The sequence below is a fragment of the Eurosta solidaginis genome, chromosome 5 (assembly GCF_040869045.1).
Source record: "Eurosta solidaginis isolate ZX-2024a chromosome 5, ASM4086904v1, whole genome shotgun sequence".
Taxonomy (NCBI): domain Eukaryota; kingdom Metazoa; phylum Arthropoda; class Insecta; order Diptera; family Tephritidae; genus Eurosta; species Eurosta solidaginis.
This window is the reverse complement of record NC_090323.1, coordinates 38,482,120-38,501,086: the sequence shown is the minus strand read 5'-3', so window position 1 is coordinate 38,501,086 and position 18,967 is coordinate 38,482,120. Positions and strand designations below refer to the sequence as shown.

At 39.0% G+C, this 18,967-nt stretch overlaps 2 protein-coding genes across 8 annotated transcripts in view; one reads left to right on the top strand and one right to left on the bottom strand.

The window, feature by feature from the left end:
- Tsen34 (tRNA splicing endonuclease subunit 34) overlaps positions 1-12,005 on the bottom strand; it is a 430,166-nt gene extending 418,161 nt beyond the window's left edge. Inside the window, exons 1-5 of one of the 5 annotated variants that reach the window (XM_067757261.1) lie at positions 11,886-12,005; positions 11,728-11,822; positions 11,416-11,676; positions 11,251-11,358; positions 10,498-11,183 (exon numbers count right to left, since the gene is read on the bottom strand). In XM_067757261.1, the coding sequence (XP_067613362.1) occupies positions 10,798-11,183; positions 11,251-11,358; positions 11,416-11,676; positions 11,728-11,755 (783 nt within the window). In that variant the 5' untranslated portion in view covers positions 11,756-11,822; positions 11,886-12,005 and the 3' untranslated portion in view covers positions 10,498-10,797. Of the gene's footprint in view, positions 1-10,497; positions 11,184-11,250; positions 11,359-11,415; positions 11,677-11,727; positions 11,832-11,885 lie in introns of those variants that run through there. The other 4 variants (XM_067757259.1, XM_067757264.1, XM_067757260.1 and 1 more) reach the window with 4 other exon arrangements.
- A 3,687-nt stretch (positions 12,006-15,692) lies between these two features.
- Positions 15,693-18,967, top strand: LOC137253919 (DNA-directed RNA polymerase II subunit Rpb4). Of its 3 annotated transcripts, none has more exons than XM_067791523.1 (5): positions 15,693-15,887; positions 16,022-16,892; positions 16,956-17,168; positions 17,596-17,831; positions 17,887-18,274. In XM_067791523.1, the coding sequence occupies exons 1-5, from the start codon at positions 15,824-15,826 to the stop codon at positions 18,114-18,116; spliced, it is 1,614 nt and encodes a 537-aa protein (XP_067647624.1). In that variant the 5' UTR covers positions 15,693-15,823; the 3' UTR covers positions 18,117-18,274. The 3 variants fall into 3 exon arrangements, 2 of the variants coding, with proteins under 2 accessions (XP_067647624.1, XP_067647623.1); XR_010953927.1 differs by lacking the exon at positions 15,693-15,887 and having other exon boundaries at positions 15,914-16,892; positions 17,887-18,178; positions 18,260-18,373; XM_067791522.1 differs by lacking the exons at positions 16,022-16,892; positions 16,956-17,168; positions 17,596-17,831; positions 17,887-18,274 and adding exons at positions 18,294-18,474; positions 18,586-18,967.

The following is an 18,967-nucleotide window of genomic DNA, read 5'->3' as shown; positions in this document are numbered from 1 at the left end:
TCATTGTTCACATATCAATTTGATAACACAATTCAACTGTGCAAATACAAATATGTATATATAAAGAAAAAAGTACTAGGAAATTTTCATATGAAAAAGTATAGCAAAATGTTTTGTCAAAGCCACGTTCATTTAATTTCTCTGCAATATGCGTAAATATGAACCTGTTTGTTTATTAAATAGGCTAATTAGGCTTCTATAACAGAAAATTTATATGGAAATGTTATTGTAAACGCTTAATTCTCATTGTTCACATATCAATTTGATAACACAATTCAACTGTGCAAATACAAATATGTATATATAAAGAAACAAGTACTAGGAAATTTTCATATGAAAAAGTATAGCAAAATGTTTTGTCAAAGCCACGTTCATTTCATTTCTCTGCAATGTGCGTAAATATCAATCTGTTTGTTTAACTAATTAAAAATTTCCATTAAAGTTATTTATTAAATAGGCTAAATACACTGAAAAAAATTGTGCTAGTAAAATCAACAAACCTGTTCTGTTGTTCGTGACTTAACGGAGATTCGGTGAAGTTGATCGAATTATGGTTAATTCCACCAAGTTATTTGTCAAACGAACAAATTAGTTTAGTCATTTCAACTGACAGGTCATTTCAACGGCGATCAACTGTCAATACATGAGCAAATTTCAAAGAGAATTTTACGCTCACTGCGCTCTCTACTTTGTACCTATGCCGATTTTACCACTTGTTAAAAAAACACCAAAATAAGACAACCATTGTACCATTGTAAGGCAGTCGAATGTCATATAATGAAGGAATGGTGTTCGGAGTTTTTTCAAAGTTAAAAAAAAAAAAATGATAAAAGCTTTGATAAAAATAAAACTATTGTTTTAATAACAACAAAAACGCCTTATATATTCTATATACATAAATTCGTAAGGATTATCTCACTTTAAAATTTGAGTTAAATAATCCAAAGTTTTTGTTTGAAATTGAGTCGAGAACTGTGCGTGTGAATGTGCGAATTTTCACCGATCAGCTGTTAGTTGCGCTACTTGGTAAAATTTACAATGAAGACAACCAACAAATCGAAAAAACACACAAAATGGGAAAACAACAAAAAACTAATTTTTCAGTTATCAATACAAAACGAAAAAACCCTTTTTTGAATTTACTGTGCAAAAAATTATGAGATACCGAGACACCTATCTATCGAGTACAATTTTGCAACTTCTCGTCCAAGCGAAATTTAGAATTGCGCCCTCTTGTTGCAAAATCTTTGCTTGAACGAACAGCATTTTTCCTAGTAACATTTTGTTCAAGTTTTTATGAATTTTCACTCACGCACTCACGCGAACTAATCTAATAAGACAATAAAAAAACATCCTTTTTTAATGTTGTTTCCGACAAAATAAAAGTTTCAACCTAAAGTGTTACGAAAATTGAACTTGCCGAATTACATGCAAAGTTACAACTTACAAGTTTACAAGTTCTCTTTTTAAAATGTTACGTCAAACATTTATACTACAAGTTTTGTTCGAAAAAATCAAGTGTGGCAACTACATGCGAAGGAAGAAATTGAAAATGAGCTGAGCTGCAACTGAAAGAATTGAGATGTGACTACTATTTTCATTTCTATATTCATATGTATGTATATGTAACAAGCATGGGTATTTATGTATTCACATATTTACGTATTTACATGGCGGCCGCCGTGGTGTGATGGTAGCGTGCTCCGCCTACCACACCGAAGACCCTGGGTTCACACCCCGGGCAAAGCAACATCAAAATTTTAGAAACAAGCTTTTTCAATTAGAAGAAAATTTTCTAAGCGGGGTCGCCCCTCGGCAGTGTTCGGCAAGCACTCCGAGTGTATTTCTGCCATGAAATGCTCTCAGTGAAAACTCATATACCTTGCAGATGTCGTTCGGAGTCGGCATAAAATAAGTAGGTCCCGTCCCGCCAATTTGTAAGAAAAATTAAAAAGGAGCACGATGCAAATTGGAAGAGAGGTTTGGCCTAAAATCTCATCGGAGGTTATCGCGCCTTACATTTATTTACATATTTATATGGCAACATAGGTACTTTCATACAAAGCTGTCGCAACAACTTTTTTTGTTCATTTGACTACTAAAAGGTCAATTACGAATCAACGATTTGTGCGCAGTTGATTCAACATCTTGTTGCGATGGATAAAAATTGACAGAAATTTCGGTTGAATTGACCCGTATTTCGGTTGATTTTACCAGTCTTTTTCTTGCAGTGTAGGCTTCTATAACGCTTAATAAGCTTTATGTATTTGCCGGGCGGCCGCCGTGGTGTGATGGTAGCGTGCTTCGTCTACCACCCCGAAGATCTTTGGTTCACGCCTGGGGGAAAGCAACACCAAAAATTTTAGAAACGAGGTTTTTCAATTAGAAGAACATTTTTCTCGGAAGTTTTTGGCAAGCACACCTTGTGCATTTCTGCCATGAAAAGCCCCTCAGCGAAAACTAATCTTCTTTGCAGATACCGTTCGGAGTCGGCGTAAAAACATGTAGGTGTCGGCGCGCCAATTTGTAGGAAAAACTAAAAGGAGCCCGACTCAAATAGGAACAGAAGCGCGGCCTGAAGTCTCTTCGGCGGTTATCGGGCCTTGCATTTATTTATTTATTTTATTTATAATGGGCCGAGTGAAAACAAACAAGATATTTTATTGTATAGCCTTGACTTCAATTAAGATGTATTGTTGTTATTTAAAATTCTTGAAATTTGGACTGAAAAGTTTTTGCTTATTTTTTATTCACATGACTCAATTAGGTATAAATACCGGCCGCAAAATTAATCACGTTATAGTTTATACTTAAAAAGTGGTGACAAAAGTTCTTATAACTAAAATGTATTCACATATTTATTTGGCAGTCCTCTTTGTCGTTCTAAGCTGCCCTTTATCCTCTACGAATGTGCAATTTCGCATGATAAATGGCAAAGATATAGATATAAAGGACAGCAAACATACCGTTGCAATATTTCATTGTTCCGATTATAGGTTTGTTGGATCCTTAGTCAATTTGTATACGGTTGTTACAGCTGCGAAAAGCGTTTTCAATAGAAAAGAGAGCGAGCTCCAGGTTCTAGCTGGTGTAAGCGATATAACTAAATTTGGCAATGGCAGGGAGCAACAACTCGGAGTGCGGGAGATATTTCTTGGTGATGGTTATACTGAAGGATCATATTATATGGATATCGCTGTGCTTAAATTGGATGGATGTTTTTCAAAAAGTGAGTCAGTAGAACCAGTAGACATTTGCGATTTCAATTTAGTACCGGATATGACAATGCAAATTAGTGGATGGGGCCATGTATCTTATGATAGTAAGGAGTTTAGTAATCTTCTCAAAACTATTGAAATGGATACAATGCGAAGGGATGCATGCCAGCGCTATTATGGCGGTACGCATAGGAAGCCACAGTCACAGTTAAGTCTATCAGAAACAATCATTTGTGGGGAATCAACTCGAAGCAATATGTTTTCAGGAGATTCTGGAGCAGGTGCAATTGTTAAAGAAAAACTTTGTGCGGTGGCACAATCTGTTTGTGAACACATCGAGATGCCGGCCTTATTTACAGATTTAACAAATAAAAGAGTTAATGACTTTATAAGACGCCATTTAGATTGAAGGTTGTTGTTATAAATTCACTGTTGAGTGGAATATCACCCTTACTCGACAAAACACCGAATTTTGAAATATTTTGAGATAGGTCGTTTTCGAAACAACAGTTGAGATACGGTGACATTCCACTCAGCAGTCGAAAAAGTGATATTTTTTTCATATATAATGTACAAATAAATTGTAATGATTGGGAATAAATAAATATTTTTGATTGTATGCAATGAAAGTGGTACGCATGTAAATGCCTTAAATTGTGAGACCAAAGTTTGATCACGACTGTAAAGTTCTTTCGTGTATGAATAGATCATGACATAAAAAGAAAATTGCGAAACAACTACTTTGAGGCCCTGCCAAACAGCTGAGCCAACCAGCTCTTTGAAAGCCAACGTAACCGGTTATTGAAGTCATAGAATAACCCCTTTGTTATAACGATACCAGGGCCAACGAATTAGTTTTTGGTTTTCCCCATACCCATAATCTATACATTTTTACGTTGGCGAATTTATTCACATGTTGGAGTTTATATTTATACTCAGCTGAGCAAAGCTCACAGAATATATTAATTTTGTTAGCATAACGGAAATCCGTAACGGCGTAAACTAATCGAGATAGATATAGACTTCTATATATCAAAATGATCTGGGCGAAAAAAGAAATTCATTAAGCCATGTCCGTCCGTCCGTCTGTCCGCGAGGAATCTTGATGAAATTTGGTACATAGGTTCCTGGGCACTCACCTCAGATCGCTATTTAAAATGAACGAAATCGGACTATAACCACGCCCACTTTTCGATATCGAAAATTTCGAAAAACCGAAAAACTGCGATAATTCATTACCAAGGGCGTATAAAGCGATGAAACTTGGTAGGTGGATTGACTTTATGACGCAGAATAGAAAATTTGTAATATTTTGAGCAATGGGCGTGGCACCGCCCACTTTTAAAAGAAGGTAATTTAAAAGTTTTGCAAGCTGTAATTTGGCAGTCGTTGAAGATATCATGATGAAAATTGCACGAAGGTTACTCCTATTACTATATGTGTGCTAAATAAAAATTAGCAAAATCAGAGAACGAACACGCCTACTTAAAAAAAAAAAAAATTAAATGTCAAATTTTAACAAAAAATTTAATATCTTTACAGTATATAAGTAAATTATGTCAACATTCAACTCCAGTAATGATATCGTGCAACAAAATACAAAAAAAAAAGAAAATTTCAAAATGGGCGTGGCTCCGCCCTTTTTCCTTTAATTTGTCTAGAATACTTTTAATGTCATAAGTCGAACAAAAATTTGCCAATCCTTGTGAAATTTGGTAAGGGCATAGCTTCTATAACGGTAACCCTTTTCTGTGAAAATGGACGAAATCGTTTGAAGCCACGCCCAGTTTTTATACACAGTCGACCGTCTGTCCTACCGCTCGGCCGTTAACACGAAAACTTGAGCAAAAATCGATATATCTGTACTAAACTTACTTCACGTACTTATCTGAACTCACTTTATCTTGGTATTAAAAATGGGCGAAATCCGACTATGACCGTGCCCACTTTGTCGATACTGAAAGTTTCGAAAAATGAAAAAAAAAATGCCATAAACACAAATACGAAAAAAGGGAGGAAACTTGGTGATTGTATTGGTTTTTTGACGCAAAATATAACTTTAGAAAAAACTTTGTAAAATGGGTGTGTTCTGCAGGGCGAAATCCAAAGCCCTTGGAATCATGACAGGAATACTGTTCGTGGTATTACATATATATAAATAAATTAACCGTACCCTACAGATGATGTTCTGGGTCACCCTGGTCCGATATCTCGAAAACGCCTTCACTTATACAACTAAAGTTCACTCTCTTTTAAAGCCCTCATTAATACCTTTAATTTGATATCCATATCGTACAACCACATTCTAGAGTCACCCCTGGTCCACCTTTATGGCGATTTCTCGAACAGGCGTCCACTTGTAGAACTATGGTCCACTCCCTTTTAAAATACTCTTTAATACCTTCCATTTGATACCAATGTCATTGAAACACATTCCAGGGTTACTGTGGGTTCATTTTCCTACATGGTGATTTTCTCTTATTTTGCCTCCAAAGCTCTCAGCTGAGTATGTAATGTTCGGTTACACCCGAACTTAGCCTTCCTTACTTGTTTAAATTACTTTTGAACGGGTAGAAAGAGTTATATTTGGCAATTGGATTCTTATAACTGGCAGTGATGCGCATCCGTTCATACCCCTTTCGACCATATCCGTCCAATTTTCGGCATGAACAAGAAATGACGTAGACAGTCTAACATGAGTAGAAAATATAGTACCGCGCCGACATTTTTGACATTCGGAGGCGGCGTGCGAAAAACGACAAAAATCGGCGGCGGCGGCGTATATCTCTAGTGGGAGGGCGGATGGCCTAGACGGTTTCATGTGATCATACAAAATCGTTCCCGAGATGGTCGGGGTAGTACCTTAATGGTGCTTGTTACCGGGACGTGCCGGATCTGTATCCGGCAAACGACCATCACCATCGATACACTACCCAAGGCCCTAGGAGCCTTTCATCATCTTTTTGACAATTGAATATTTGAAAATTTCGTTAGAGTGATCTTTGTCAGTCTCTCAAAAGCCACTTTTTTTTTTTTTTTTCAAAAAGGTATGCTCAGCAGTCTATATATATAACTATGTGTGGTGGAGTCAGCTCTAAGCTCTAGTACAACCTTCATCGCATTCGTTGACACTCCTTTTAGTCACTTCATCTAAGGATATTTTTCCCATACCCGAAGGTTCTTCCATCTAATCGCAAAGGTTCATCTACCACAAGACTCCTTGTGTTCATCTTTTGGCAAGAATTCAAAACAAATAAGAATAGAATTTTAGCCTACTATGGTTTTTGCTGCAGTACTTCGCCCTACCTAGTCAGCAGGTCCATTCCCACGATAGTCGGGTGTGTGTTCCATCCCCACCAAGAGATGTTGTTGTTGTTGTAGCAATGCTCGTCCCACCTAATAGCCGCGACCGATCACAAATTGTTATCAATATCCTCTAACGGGAGTCCAAGGAAACTTGCCGTTTCAACAGGGGTGGACCATAAGGAAAGGGGTGCTAGAGGCGTTGGTTCCACATTACAATTAAAGAGATGGTTGGTGTCATGTGGGGACACATTGCAAGCGGGGCATACATTTTGTATGTCGGGGTTGATTCTGGATAGGTAAGAGTTTAAACTGTTACAGTATCCAGAACGAAGTTGAGCAAGAGTGACACGCGTTTCCCTGGGGAGTGTGCGTTCCTCTTCCGCGAGTTTTGGATACTTTTCTTTAAGTACTGGATTCACCGGGCAACTCCCGGCATAAAGGTCCGACGCCTGTTTATGGAGTTCACCAAGGACCTGCTTGTGTTTTTTCGCTTCATACGGCTGGGTTCTCAGGTGCCGTATTTCCTCAAAATGCTTACGGCGGTGCTGATTCGTCAATCAGATGTCTGTTGGGATGCCCAGGTTTCTGGGTATTCAACAGGAACTGTTTGGTCAGCATGTCATTTCTCTCCCTGATGGGGAGTATTCTCGCCTCATTATGCAGATGGTGTTCTGGGGACATAAGAAGACAGCCCGTGGCGATTCTGTTAGCAGTATTTTGGCAGACCTGTAGTTTCTCCCAGTGGGTAATTTTTAGGCTTGGCGACCATATGGGTGACGCGTAGCACGTAATCGGCTGGCTAATTGCTTTGTATGTAGTCATGAGCGTTTCTTTATCTTTTCCCCAGGTACTGCCAGCGAGGGATTTGAGGATTTTGTTACGGCTCTGAATTCTCGGAACAATTGCGGCTGCGTGCTCACCAAAATGTAGATCCTTATCAAACGTCACACCCAAGATTTTGGGGTGTAGGACAGTCGTAGCGTAGTGCCATCGACGTGGATGTTCAAAATGGTCGACATTTGGGACGTCCATGTTGTAAATAAGGTCGCGGAAGATTTAGTCGGTGATAATGCCAGGTTTCGCGAGGCGAAAAAACTGGAGAGATCAGGGAGGTAGCCGTTTATTTTATTGCATAGCGCATCGATCTTTGGGCCTGGGCCTGTGGCCATTATTGTGCAGTTATCGGCGTAGGAAACGATTGTGACTCCTTCCGGTGGTGAAGGTAGCTTAGATATGTAGAAATTAAACAAAAGTGGGGAGAGGACACCACCCTGTGGCACTCCTTGTTTAATTCTCCTTGGTTTTGATGTTTCGTTTCTAAATTGCACCGATACCTTCCGACCACCCAGATAATTTGCGGTCCACCTTTTAAGACATGGGGGAAGATGGTTTAGCGCGACCAAAGGCGTCCTCAACCTCTTTAGCGGTGATGGTGATTGGTGACGCGCTGAATTTGTGTTTATGTGCGTGTATATTGGCTCACCGTTTATCTTTGTCGACCGTAGGATGCATTATATATTGTCGGCAGAAAGCGCTCGCGCATTTTTTCTCATCCGACAGCACTTTGTCGCCAAAGGCGATGGAAACTTTGTCTTTGCGCTTAGTCGGATTCGATAGGGACTTTACGGTGGACCAAAGTCTACCCACACCGGTAGAGAGGTTACAACCTCTTAGGTGCTCCTCCCATTTCACCCGCTTGTGCTCGTCCACAAGCAATCTGATGCGTTGGTTTATATCCTTTATTTGGGGGTCGCCTGGATCAAGCTGTCTTATAAGGTCACGTTCTCTCGCTAAGTTTGCGGCCTCCGCCGGGAAGTGGGGCCGGATTTCGGGAATTCTCCCGGCAGGAATGAAATGTGCCGAGGCGGATTCAATGACTTTACGGAAGGCACGCTCCTCTTGGCGGTCATCAGTAGGGATAGGGAGGACAGCAAAGCGGTTGTCTGTAAAAGATTTATATTCTTCCCACTTTCCTTTTTTGAAGTTTATGAAAGTGCGTTTTTCGGTGACGATGAAGTCGGCGGTACGCTCGAGCGAAATAAGTATGGGCAGGTGGTCGGATGCCAATGTTACCATCGGCTGCCAGTTTACGCAGTTTACAAGTTCTGCGCTCACGATTGAGATATCTGGCGAGCTGTGACAGCTTCCTACCATACGTGTGGGGGCGTCTCCGTTTATTGTGCAGAACGTCGTTTCTTCTATTTGATCCGCCAACATCTCACCCCTACTGTACGCCCGCAAGTTTGAGTGCCATAGATCGTGATGGGCATTGAAATCGCCTGAGATAATGCGATTGTTGCCAGTGAGTAAGGCTCTGATATTAGGGCGGTACCCACTGAGGCAACAGGTGGCAGGAGGGATGTAGATGTTGATGATTTCTAGGTTTGCATCGCCTGACCGGACAGATAGGCCTTGACGTTCTAAGACAATGTCCCTGCGGTCGATGCCAGGATCAAATATATAATATTGCACAGAGTGGTGTATAATAAACGCGAGGCCGCCTCCATTTCCGCTCTCGCGGTCTTTCCTGTGGACATTATACCCAGAGAGGTCTGTAATGCAGATCTTGCTGTGAGTTTAGTCTCTTGAATCGCAGCAATGCGGATGTTGTGCCGCTTCATGAAATCGACTATCTCCGTAATCTTCCCAGTTAGTCTATTACAGTTTAACTGCAAAATTCTGAAGTGCATGAGGGGAGACGCCGCCACTCTGGGGGTAAGTGACGGTTGACTACGCCTGGGTTGTGGAAGGCCAGGACGCAATTGCTGTTGTGGCCCTGGGACTAGGCGTCCTTGGGCAAGCATTGGGGTACCCGGATGATTTGGGTTTGCGACCTGGCAACATGGTGCGATGAAACCCGGCGGGGGGTTGCCGTCGCGGAGACCAGGACATCTAGGAAAGTGGCACCTCCCAAGGCAGGAGCTGCATTGGGCGGATGTCGCAAACCTCTATATTCTGTGCTGGCAGACGGTGCAAACGGGGGTAGGGACTAGTCCGCTTCCCTGACCTGCACGATTGCTGCCGGAAAAGAGGGGGGGGGGGGGGGAGGGGGGGTTGCTGAGCAGCGGGGTTGCTGGAAAGTAGTGGGGGCGCTTAGGCGTAGACTACGGGACGCCCTTGGGCGTGAACAGCAAGGAGCCACAAAAGATTTATACAAGTTACGTGGACGTCGGGTTTTGGGATCAAGCCCAGAACAACCTGTCCGATGCAACCATCCCTTGCACGAGATACACTGAACAGAGTATGACCGTCCTAAAAAGATTCCTTTTCCGGCACATGCAGCAAAACCATTTCTCAGGACCGGGGTCAGGAGACGGACCTGGATTGGATTCGATGCCTGCCCGGAGTAAGAGAATATGGGGCAGTACTGCTGCAAGGAGCTGCTGGGAGGATGACAATTTGTGGGAGGGACGAAACAAATTAGATGGGGTCACACTGAAATGACAGTCCTTGGTCGGGAAAAATCCCGAGTCGCTCCGGTACATAGAACCGACTGCTTTGGGAAGCGACCGAGAGATGTAATATGTATTAGTTCGCACCGTCAATTAAATTAACTAGCGCTTGATCAGTCGTTTCGGTACGAAGATCCAGGTGTCTTAACTCTGAATTAATACAGAAAGTCATTGATTTTGAAAATTTTACTCGGAGGTATCTGAAAACGATTTGGTAAGCTGGTTGAGACAAATTGCCTTCTACCGCTAACGCTCTCTTGAAATCAACGTGGGCATGTATCGCTTACAGTCAACGTAAAGTAACGACGTGACAAGTTGAAAAACTTAGGGTGCTGTACCTCCGGCGGCACAACATATCCACTTTTTTGCGGCACTATAGTTTTTTTGACCGGCAAATGCGCGAATGCGATGTAACTACTTTTGCTTGGTTGGAATGGGGTAACACCTTATTTGGTCACATTCTTTCTTTAATTTGTTTCCATGGTTTACCTAATTAAATTCCATTATTGATATTGGTTTATTTCAGTAAAAGAAAACTTATGTAAGTCATATTGAGATATTCTTAGTAACAAGCAATGATTAAATGTAATTATTGGAAACTTTTTCGAAATAGATAATATCTTGTTTAAAGATGGGAGTACATAGTTAAGAAAAATGTGTTTAAAAGCTTTATTAGAAATGCATTTATTGTACCACATGCATAGTAGTCGTTGTTCTTGGAACAATAGGATGCATTCCTTGGAAAGTCGTTGGATATAAATACTATTGGTGTGGCAGTGCAAAGTCCTATAAATCCGATAAGGTTCTGGTATCATCAACTATCAACAGCTCCGCGCACTACTTCCAGCAATCATATCCATCTTATCTCTATTACCCTCCCACTGCACAGTTTGATAATGCACTTTACGTTTTAGGTCATCATTATCACCGTCTACTTGTTCATCAACAAAATATGCAAAAATGCATAGTTTATTGACTATCACAGCCAAACGCACTTTGGCTATCAAATGCAGAGGTTGTACAATGGGTGATTCAAGTAGTATGACTATGTGAGAAGCATGATACTGTAGTGGATCGCCGGGATAAAGAAGGAAATCAGCGCCAAATGCATCGCCTGCAGTGACATAATGACCGCGCATCCAGCAATCGCAAAACACTTTGTATTTGAGAGAGTTTGATACAAGTGGTGGAGTGATTACTTTGAAAGCTTCAAAAGTGTTATATGTATGTATTTAGAATCGAAGAGTAATTGGAAAAGAATTCTCAATACTCACTGTGCGGCTCTGCATGCGCGCATGGAATCTCCAGTTGTGCGTTTTTGCGATCGAACACAAAGTTGTCAGCTATTTCTTGTAAAATTTGCTTTTCGTCCAGTTTTATATCTGCAAGAAGAGATATGAGTAAACTTTGTTTTTTTTTTACGGTTAGTAAGACTGTACCTTCTTCCGCAATGCCTTCTTTCATAAGCTTTTTTCGTTTGCCCGCCAGTATTTTGCTCATATTCCTTTCCACCTCACGCAGTTTTTCAGCTTTGTGGAACCCAGACTGCTGATCAAATCGCGCTTCCAGTTGCTTACGACACAGAACAAGCTGTTCCGCGTCCGGTACGCTTAACAATGTTTCTTGCTTGGAGACCAATTGTGCGATGCCGCGTTCGACAAGAAAGCGCGTTTCTTGAGCTGAAAACTCAACAGGCAGTGCTGCAATTTGTTAAAGTTCATATTAATATTCCATTATTATAGGTGTGCTACAAACTAACTGCAGTCCTTGGCGGACCATCCGCGCATATTGCACGTGCCAACCAGCGCTCCGACAATGCGGTGCTTCCTTCGCAGCGTCATGTAATCTGTAAAAGCTGAGCCCAATAACCTCTATTCCATTTGATGGTTCAATTTATTATTAGACTTACCGTCAACTTTGAAAACATATCCTGTACCATTTAAAAAAGTTAAATTAATTTTTTCCTGAGTTTCCGCGGGAGTGTTCATTACATATGTTTACGAATATGAAGAAAAAACACACATTAAAAATGTGCTCGGGGACATCTTAACGTCAAATATGGTATTATGAAACAACAGAGCTCTTGTATTTTACATAGTTAATAATGTTTTTTAACAAGGCTCTTGTATTTACATAGGCAATAATGTTATTTTAACAGAGGTCTTGTATTTACATAGGCAATAATCAAAGAAATTAAAATTATAAGAAGCAAAGAAATTAAAATTATCAATCAATTTCTTTGTATTTACATAGGCAATAATGTTATTTGTTACGGTCTGCTGCTACGGTATATGGCTGCGATCCCCTTGGGAGCGTGTTCACGGGAACACACCTAGCGATGTGGCGAATGTTGCGATAAAAAGATATCAAAAAGGAAGGGAACACACAGACCTGCCATCACGAGCACAAGAAAATGGATGGAGTTTTTTTTGCCAGCAGATAGGCACGAGGAAAAAGAAAAAGGAAGAAAAATTTGGGCTTTTAGCACGAGGTTCCGGCCAGGAAAGTTCAGCTAGATTGGAGCGGAAAGAAAAAAGAAAAAACTCCCAAAATTGGACAACAATAAGCGATTGTTTTCCCGCTATTTGTATTGCACATAATACACTACGATTATTATAAAAAAATTTTGTAGAACAGCGACAAGAAAGTCGCTTATCAATTAAGTTCATACGCTGATGGCCGAAAATGAAATTTTAACGAAAAGCACAAACAAAAAAATGCTGCTAATTTATGTGTGACCGAATCTAACAACACTCAATTGTGTGGAGAAAATTTAAAAAGGTTACAGCACCTTTCTTTGACTGGGGTAATACATCGATTCCCACACGCTCGGGTGAATTGTTGAAAGCAGTGGAAAAGATCAGTCTCCGGTAGCAATATCATATTATCGCCACCAAGCATAAAACACCCATATATGAAGCAAATAACATAAGGACAATTGAGAGACGGCGGCAGCACGCGGCAGCGTAACCCAACGAACGTCAAAATTAGCACCAAGTCATCAAGTTCGTGAAGGTCATCACGAAGTCTATTGCCAGCAGGTTCACTCGATCACCTCGGGCCAGAGCGCAGCAACCACCAACAGTACCAACACCAACTACAATAACAACGTTTGAAACTGGGTGAGTCCGTTCCAACTCGGTGAAATTATATTATGTATTTATAGGAAGTGATAAAATTCGTCACTTACAGATTATCGTTTCAAATTTTTGTAATTCATTCCAAGCACGCTTAATGAACCTAAAGACCCCTTTCTGTAACTCGATTCGAACATACGGTATATGAATTCGGACACTTTGGTGCTCTTAACTCTGTTGACCCGTCGGATAAGTGCAATGTAAAACCCCTTTCTGTAATCTTGCGAGTAAGAAACATTGTTCTGTAAAGCTTGTGAAAGGTCAACACAGCCAAGAAATAGAAAACCTAAATTATAAAAGTTTGAGTTCTGCAAATAATTTTATTCCAGTCAAGTTACAGAATAGTGTCACTAGTACATATAGTACCTTACATTTTTGAATGTGTCACTCGGAACCCTATTTTTTTTTATATACCTACATGCGAAAGCCATGCGGATGGGTAATGCATTACACATTAGCGACATATGCCTTTCCGCGAGAAATTAGAATCTAGTCGCAACAAGAAATAGAGGATCTACGTCTTGGTGATCAGGAACAAATAAACTCTTTCTATAATTTTTTTTTTTGAAATATTTTTTTTACTGCTCCACTATACTGTTGCGACTGAAACGTCACCTGAAAGTTCATAAATATTTTTTCTCTATATGATCACACGGCACAAGTTAGTATGTGTCAACGAAGACTAAAGCTATAAAAGCTTATTAAATTGTTACGAGAGTTTTGCCGACCATATCCATTGGTGTGGCAATCAGATTTCCATAGACTCGAGATAAGACAAATGAAATGAATTTAATACAATTGAACTTGCTGATATGAGAAAAGTATAATTAACGTAATTGGATACAATCGAATGCAATTATCATAAATTGGAACTTAGAAAAAAAAATTAAAAATTTTTACTAAATACAATCCAAAAGTAAATTTGAAGTTTGGAAAACTATAATTTAAAATAGATGTGAAATAAGAAAATCTAATTAAATCCTAACAAAAGGAACATTCTAAGTTAGAAATAAGAAAATGTAAATGTTAAGAAGTCTGCAAACTCTGTAAGGCGGTCTACGATTTACTATAGGAATTTTGAGCCAAATAACTACATTTTTCTTAAGGTATTTTTTTTTTACTCCAGTGTGCTTCGCTTGGTTTCCACGTTATTTGCTATGTACAAGCATATCTATGAAATTAAAATCTATTCAGCAGTATGGAAATAGATTCGAAAGAGCATTTAGATGAATTCCACATTATTTTCAGCAAATGACCTGTAAACCAGAGCAACAACCGCAACAATGTTATCAAACTTAGTTATAATAAGAAGGAATACAACTTCCTGTATAATTTTTTTTTTACAACAAAAAAAAATGTTATATGTACATACAGCTGCGAACAAAAGAATAGCAGTCGAAGATATTAAACACCTTTTATTAGTAAAAGAAGGATCATTTATTTGATAAGCTGCAATAAACTTGCAACCAAACTTATTTTAGAACCATCTAAAAACGTTTAAAGCCCCTAAAAGGAATTATTACTTTGGCTTTACAAAGTAATATTTACTATTCATGTTTCTTAATACCGGGATCGTAATGAATTATGTCAATTAGATACTTATGTACAATTTCTTTGTTCGAAATTATTTCTTTTACTTCTTAAACAAGCATTTTATTCACCGTTTCCTCTGTAACTTAATGCGTACAACTTATTTTGAAGAAAGCAAATTTAGATAAAACTCAGGATTGATTAGTATATACATCTACATATAAATTTTTTTTAAATGATGGATTATAAATAAAAATTGTAATTAAAATTGGGAATGTTGGCATCTTCATTCTTTTAGAAGGCACGTAGGGTATACAGGTAAGGGGCCACCGAAATTTAGGTGCGTCGGTGGCCATGGTTATTTGAGGGTGGGACTAAGCACCGGGCGTCGCAACAACACCCGCGGCGCCCCTCTGTGTATTCGGCCTTTTTATTTTCCTTTCAGTTTTGTTATTTTACTTTTCAGCTTTATTGATATTTGATTTCAGAGTAGTAACCGGTCATGTCCGGTTCGGTAATTTTTTCTTGCGTCAGTTTTTTTTTATTTTTTTTGAATTTGAATTTAAATTTTGGAATGTTAACGGTCTGTCCGTGACATACGGTTCAGCCGGATGTTGTTTTATTTTGTATTGATAAGCGTTTTGAGTCGGTCTCTGCGCTTCTGCCAGGTTTTTTGAATTTGACAGCTGCTCGTTTTGATAGGCATGATAGGAACATTTTTCTGCTTATGGCGCAGGAACAGTAAGGTTGGCAAGGACCCGCCCCAGCCGACAATGACTAGCCACTGTGCACCACTACATCATGCCGACCGCCTTCCTTACTGCTTCCATCGTAAATGCGATTCCATAACATATTTTAACAGAGCTCTTGTATTTACATTGGCAATAAGGTTATTTTAACAGAGCTCTTGTATTTACATAGGCAAAAATGTTATTTTAACAGAGCTCTTGTATTTACATTGGCAATAATGTTATTTTAACAGATATTGGTATGGCAACACTGCCTTATTCATCAAATATGGCAGTATCGAATTGCATTTAAATGTCAAAAAGAGCCGCCTTGCATTTGGCAAATGTCATTTTGCAAAATATACGTGTGCTTCTCGGAAAAGAAAGTAAACTGCATTTTTATATAAAATAATTGAATTTTCTATTCATTAAAGCATTCAAAATAAATCAAAATGTCGTTCATGAATCCAGTTGACATGGTTGAGGAAGATGCGGCAGATCTGCAGTTTCCAAAGGGTGAGTCCGTAGGTTGATTATAATGTGTGTGATCTCCCAAGTGAAACGAGCAGCAATTGTGACTAGTTAACTAGTTAATAAAGCTGTTGCTCATTGCTGGTCACAAAATTACGTTAATAAATTTAATTTTATAGTAGACTTGAAAGTTCCAAAAAATATGTCTAGTACAGCAGCTAGTAAGAGTGATGGCCACAAGCGTCAGAGCATAATTAAACTGCTTCCAAATGCTCACACAAGGCAAGTTATAGCTTACTATAATGCTGAAGAATTCCATAATGCAATAGAGCAAAAAATAGAGGCTGATAAGGCTGGCAATGATGATTTCGGGGACTCGAGAAGATCTGCGGAACGCTGCTACGCTTGCCACAATGATCTCTCCGAACCGTATATAAAATGTGCCGATTGTGAGAATACGCTATTGTGTACACAATGTTTTGCACAAGGTTGTGAAACAGTAACGCATCTCAACACACATGCGTACATTATTGTACGTGATGACATACAAGTATTCCCGGGAGCTGTCGCTTGGACTGCAAGAGATGAACGTATCTTATTGCGCACACTTGAAAAGGAAGGTTATGGCAACTGGGAGGCGGTAACGCGTGCTTTAAATTTTCGGCATAGTGTTGAAGAATGCTGTCAACACTATCACAATTTTTATTTTGGCGGAATATTTGAGAGACTACTTGGTTTGACGCACTTAAGGGATACCTATTTTCCAGAACGCATGCCATATGTGGTAAAAATGCGTTCAGTTGATCCGCCACGTACTGATGAGACGTCCTCAATGCAATTTAAAATGATGGCGGGTTATCGATGTGCACGTGGTGACTTCGATACGCCGTATGACAACTCAGCTGAGGATTTGTTAACAACAATTATACAGGATAGTTTTGCTGCTATGTCAGAAAGTGATACTTATGATGAGCATGTAGATGAAATGAGTCGTAATGCTTATGAAGAGTTGCAGTTGGGATTAGTACGCGCTTATAATAATCGCTTAAGGTATATTGCATATAGAGCCTAAAATAAACATAGATGCGAAGTTAATTTGCATTTTAAACACAGAGAACGCCATCGAAGATATCGCATAATGCGCGATCATGGACTAATTAAGCCAAATCGCACACTGGGTTGGATATCCAAGTATGCAGACGCTTTCGGATCTGAAGCTAATTGCAATCGTTTCCTCGGCTTTATGCAAATCTGCGAACCATTGAAATTTGATATGCTAGTGGAATCGCTAAAGTATTTTAAGCATGTGCAGAAATCCATTTACCGGTAAAATATAGTTATGTAGGGTGGTCCACTAAGCGTGACAGATATTTCCTGTTACCAGTTTTGGCTATATCACATCTCAGCTACACGTTATAACTCTTTCTACAGAACTTTGATGCTAGAATGAAAAATTCTACATTTCTCTTGAAAAATGCCACAATTTCGTGATATAATGCATTAACATTACTGGCAACATGTGTTTTCGGAGTAAAGTTAATGAAAAACTAAAAAGGCCTTCAAGCCCACCATTTTGCAACCAACCTTCTCCGAAATACCACTAAATATTAGAAAAAGTGATTCATAACCTGCCAAAGATTGTCCATCTCTGAGCACTTACACAGACTTTTATAAAGAACCCAATATATGGACCACCCTCAATAATTTAAAAAGCAACTCATTTCAATAACTTCTCTAAATTTTTCACATTTAGCTTGTATGAATTGCGTCAAAATGGTGTGCGCACCCTCACAGGTGGTTCATTGTATTTCAAGTTGAAAAATCAACGTGTTCAACGGCAACGCGAGCGTCAAAAATATGAGACATACCGTCGCTTACATGACTGGCGTAAGCTTATACCCAGCCAACAAACTTTGGTAGACAATTCTTTTGCAATTTCCAATACAATAACAAATGGCAGAAAAAAAGCTGGACCTATGGATATTACTGGTTTGTTAAATTTTCATATGCAATTTAATTGAAATAACTTTTCCTCTTTCCACAGGTATGCCTGGTTATACACGACTCAGCGAAGATGAACGTAAACTGTGCAGTGTTGAACGTATTGCACCGCAACCTTATCTTGATTATAAAAATATTTTAATTGTGGAAAATATGAAAATGGGTCATTTACGTCTAGCTGATGCGCGACGTTTGATAAAAATTGATGTCAACAAAACGCGGCAGATATATGATTTTTTAATTGAAAATGGACATATAAATAAACCAACGTGATAATATGTGGGATTGCAACACTACAGCATAGCAAATACCAAAATAATTTCAAAATATTATATGTTAGTTTTTGATTGTTCGTTTCACTTGTTTATCATATACATTTTTGTGTATCTTGCCCTTTATTTAATGTGTGTGTATAGATTGTAATGTGTGCCGCCTCTTCTTTAAACACAGAATTCGAAAATGCAGAAACCTTACTCATATCAGAAGTTCATATGTTGCTTGATCATCGTAAAAGACAGAATGAATCGGCGGATGAGGAACAAGAATTTTCGGAAGTTTTTATGAAAACGTATGCATATACGGATAGTTTTCGTAAATTCAAAAATAAGGAAACAATTGCAGCGGTACGGAGGTGAGTTGCTTGAATGTCAACACCTAGTATAAACTCAATAAAAATCTAAATATAGACGAATTCCTTAGCTAAGTCACGCTTTAATCTAATTTCTTGTTTCCCTTCACACAGCCTTTTAATGCAGAAAAAGTTGCACAAATTCGAGCTGGCAGCTCTGGGAAATCTATGCCCAGAAGCCCCCGAAGAAGCTAAGGCGTTAATACCGTCATTGGAAGGCCGTTTCGAGGATGAAGAATTACGGCAAATACTTGATGATATTGGAACGAAACGAAGTTTACAATACTAGATAACGCCTTTAGTTCAATTGCTATTCTTCATTATTTTATACATACTTTCGTAAAATTAGATTTAAATAATTACATAAGATTTGAACTAATATTCATACGCTTGTGCAACTTAGACGATCAGGAAGAAATTTATTTTTTCTTCGTCATATAACTAAAGAATAAAAGACTTGAAAGTGTATATCACTTTTATTTCAATAATAATTAAA

Coding starts and splice junctions, on each gene's coding strand:
- LOC137253919 (XM_067791523.1), top strand. CDS start 15,824: ATGTCGTTCATGAATCCAGTTGACATGGTTGAGGAAGATGCGGCAGAT. Junction 15,888..16,021: donor AGATCTGCAGTTTCCAAAGG/GTGAGTCCGTAG, acceptor TTAATTTTATAG/TAGACTTGAAAGTTCCAAAA. Junction 17,169..17,595: donor GTGCAGAAATCCATTTACCG/GTAAAATATAGT, acceptor TTTCACATTTAG/CTTGTATGAATTGCGTCAAA.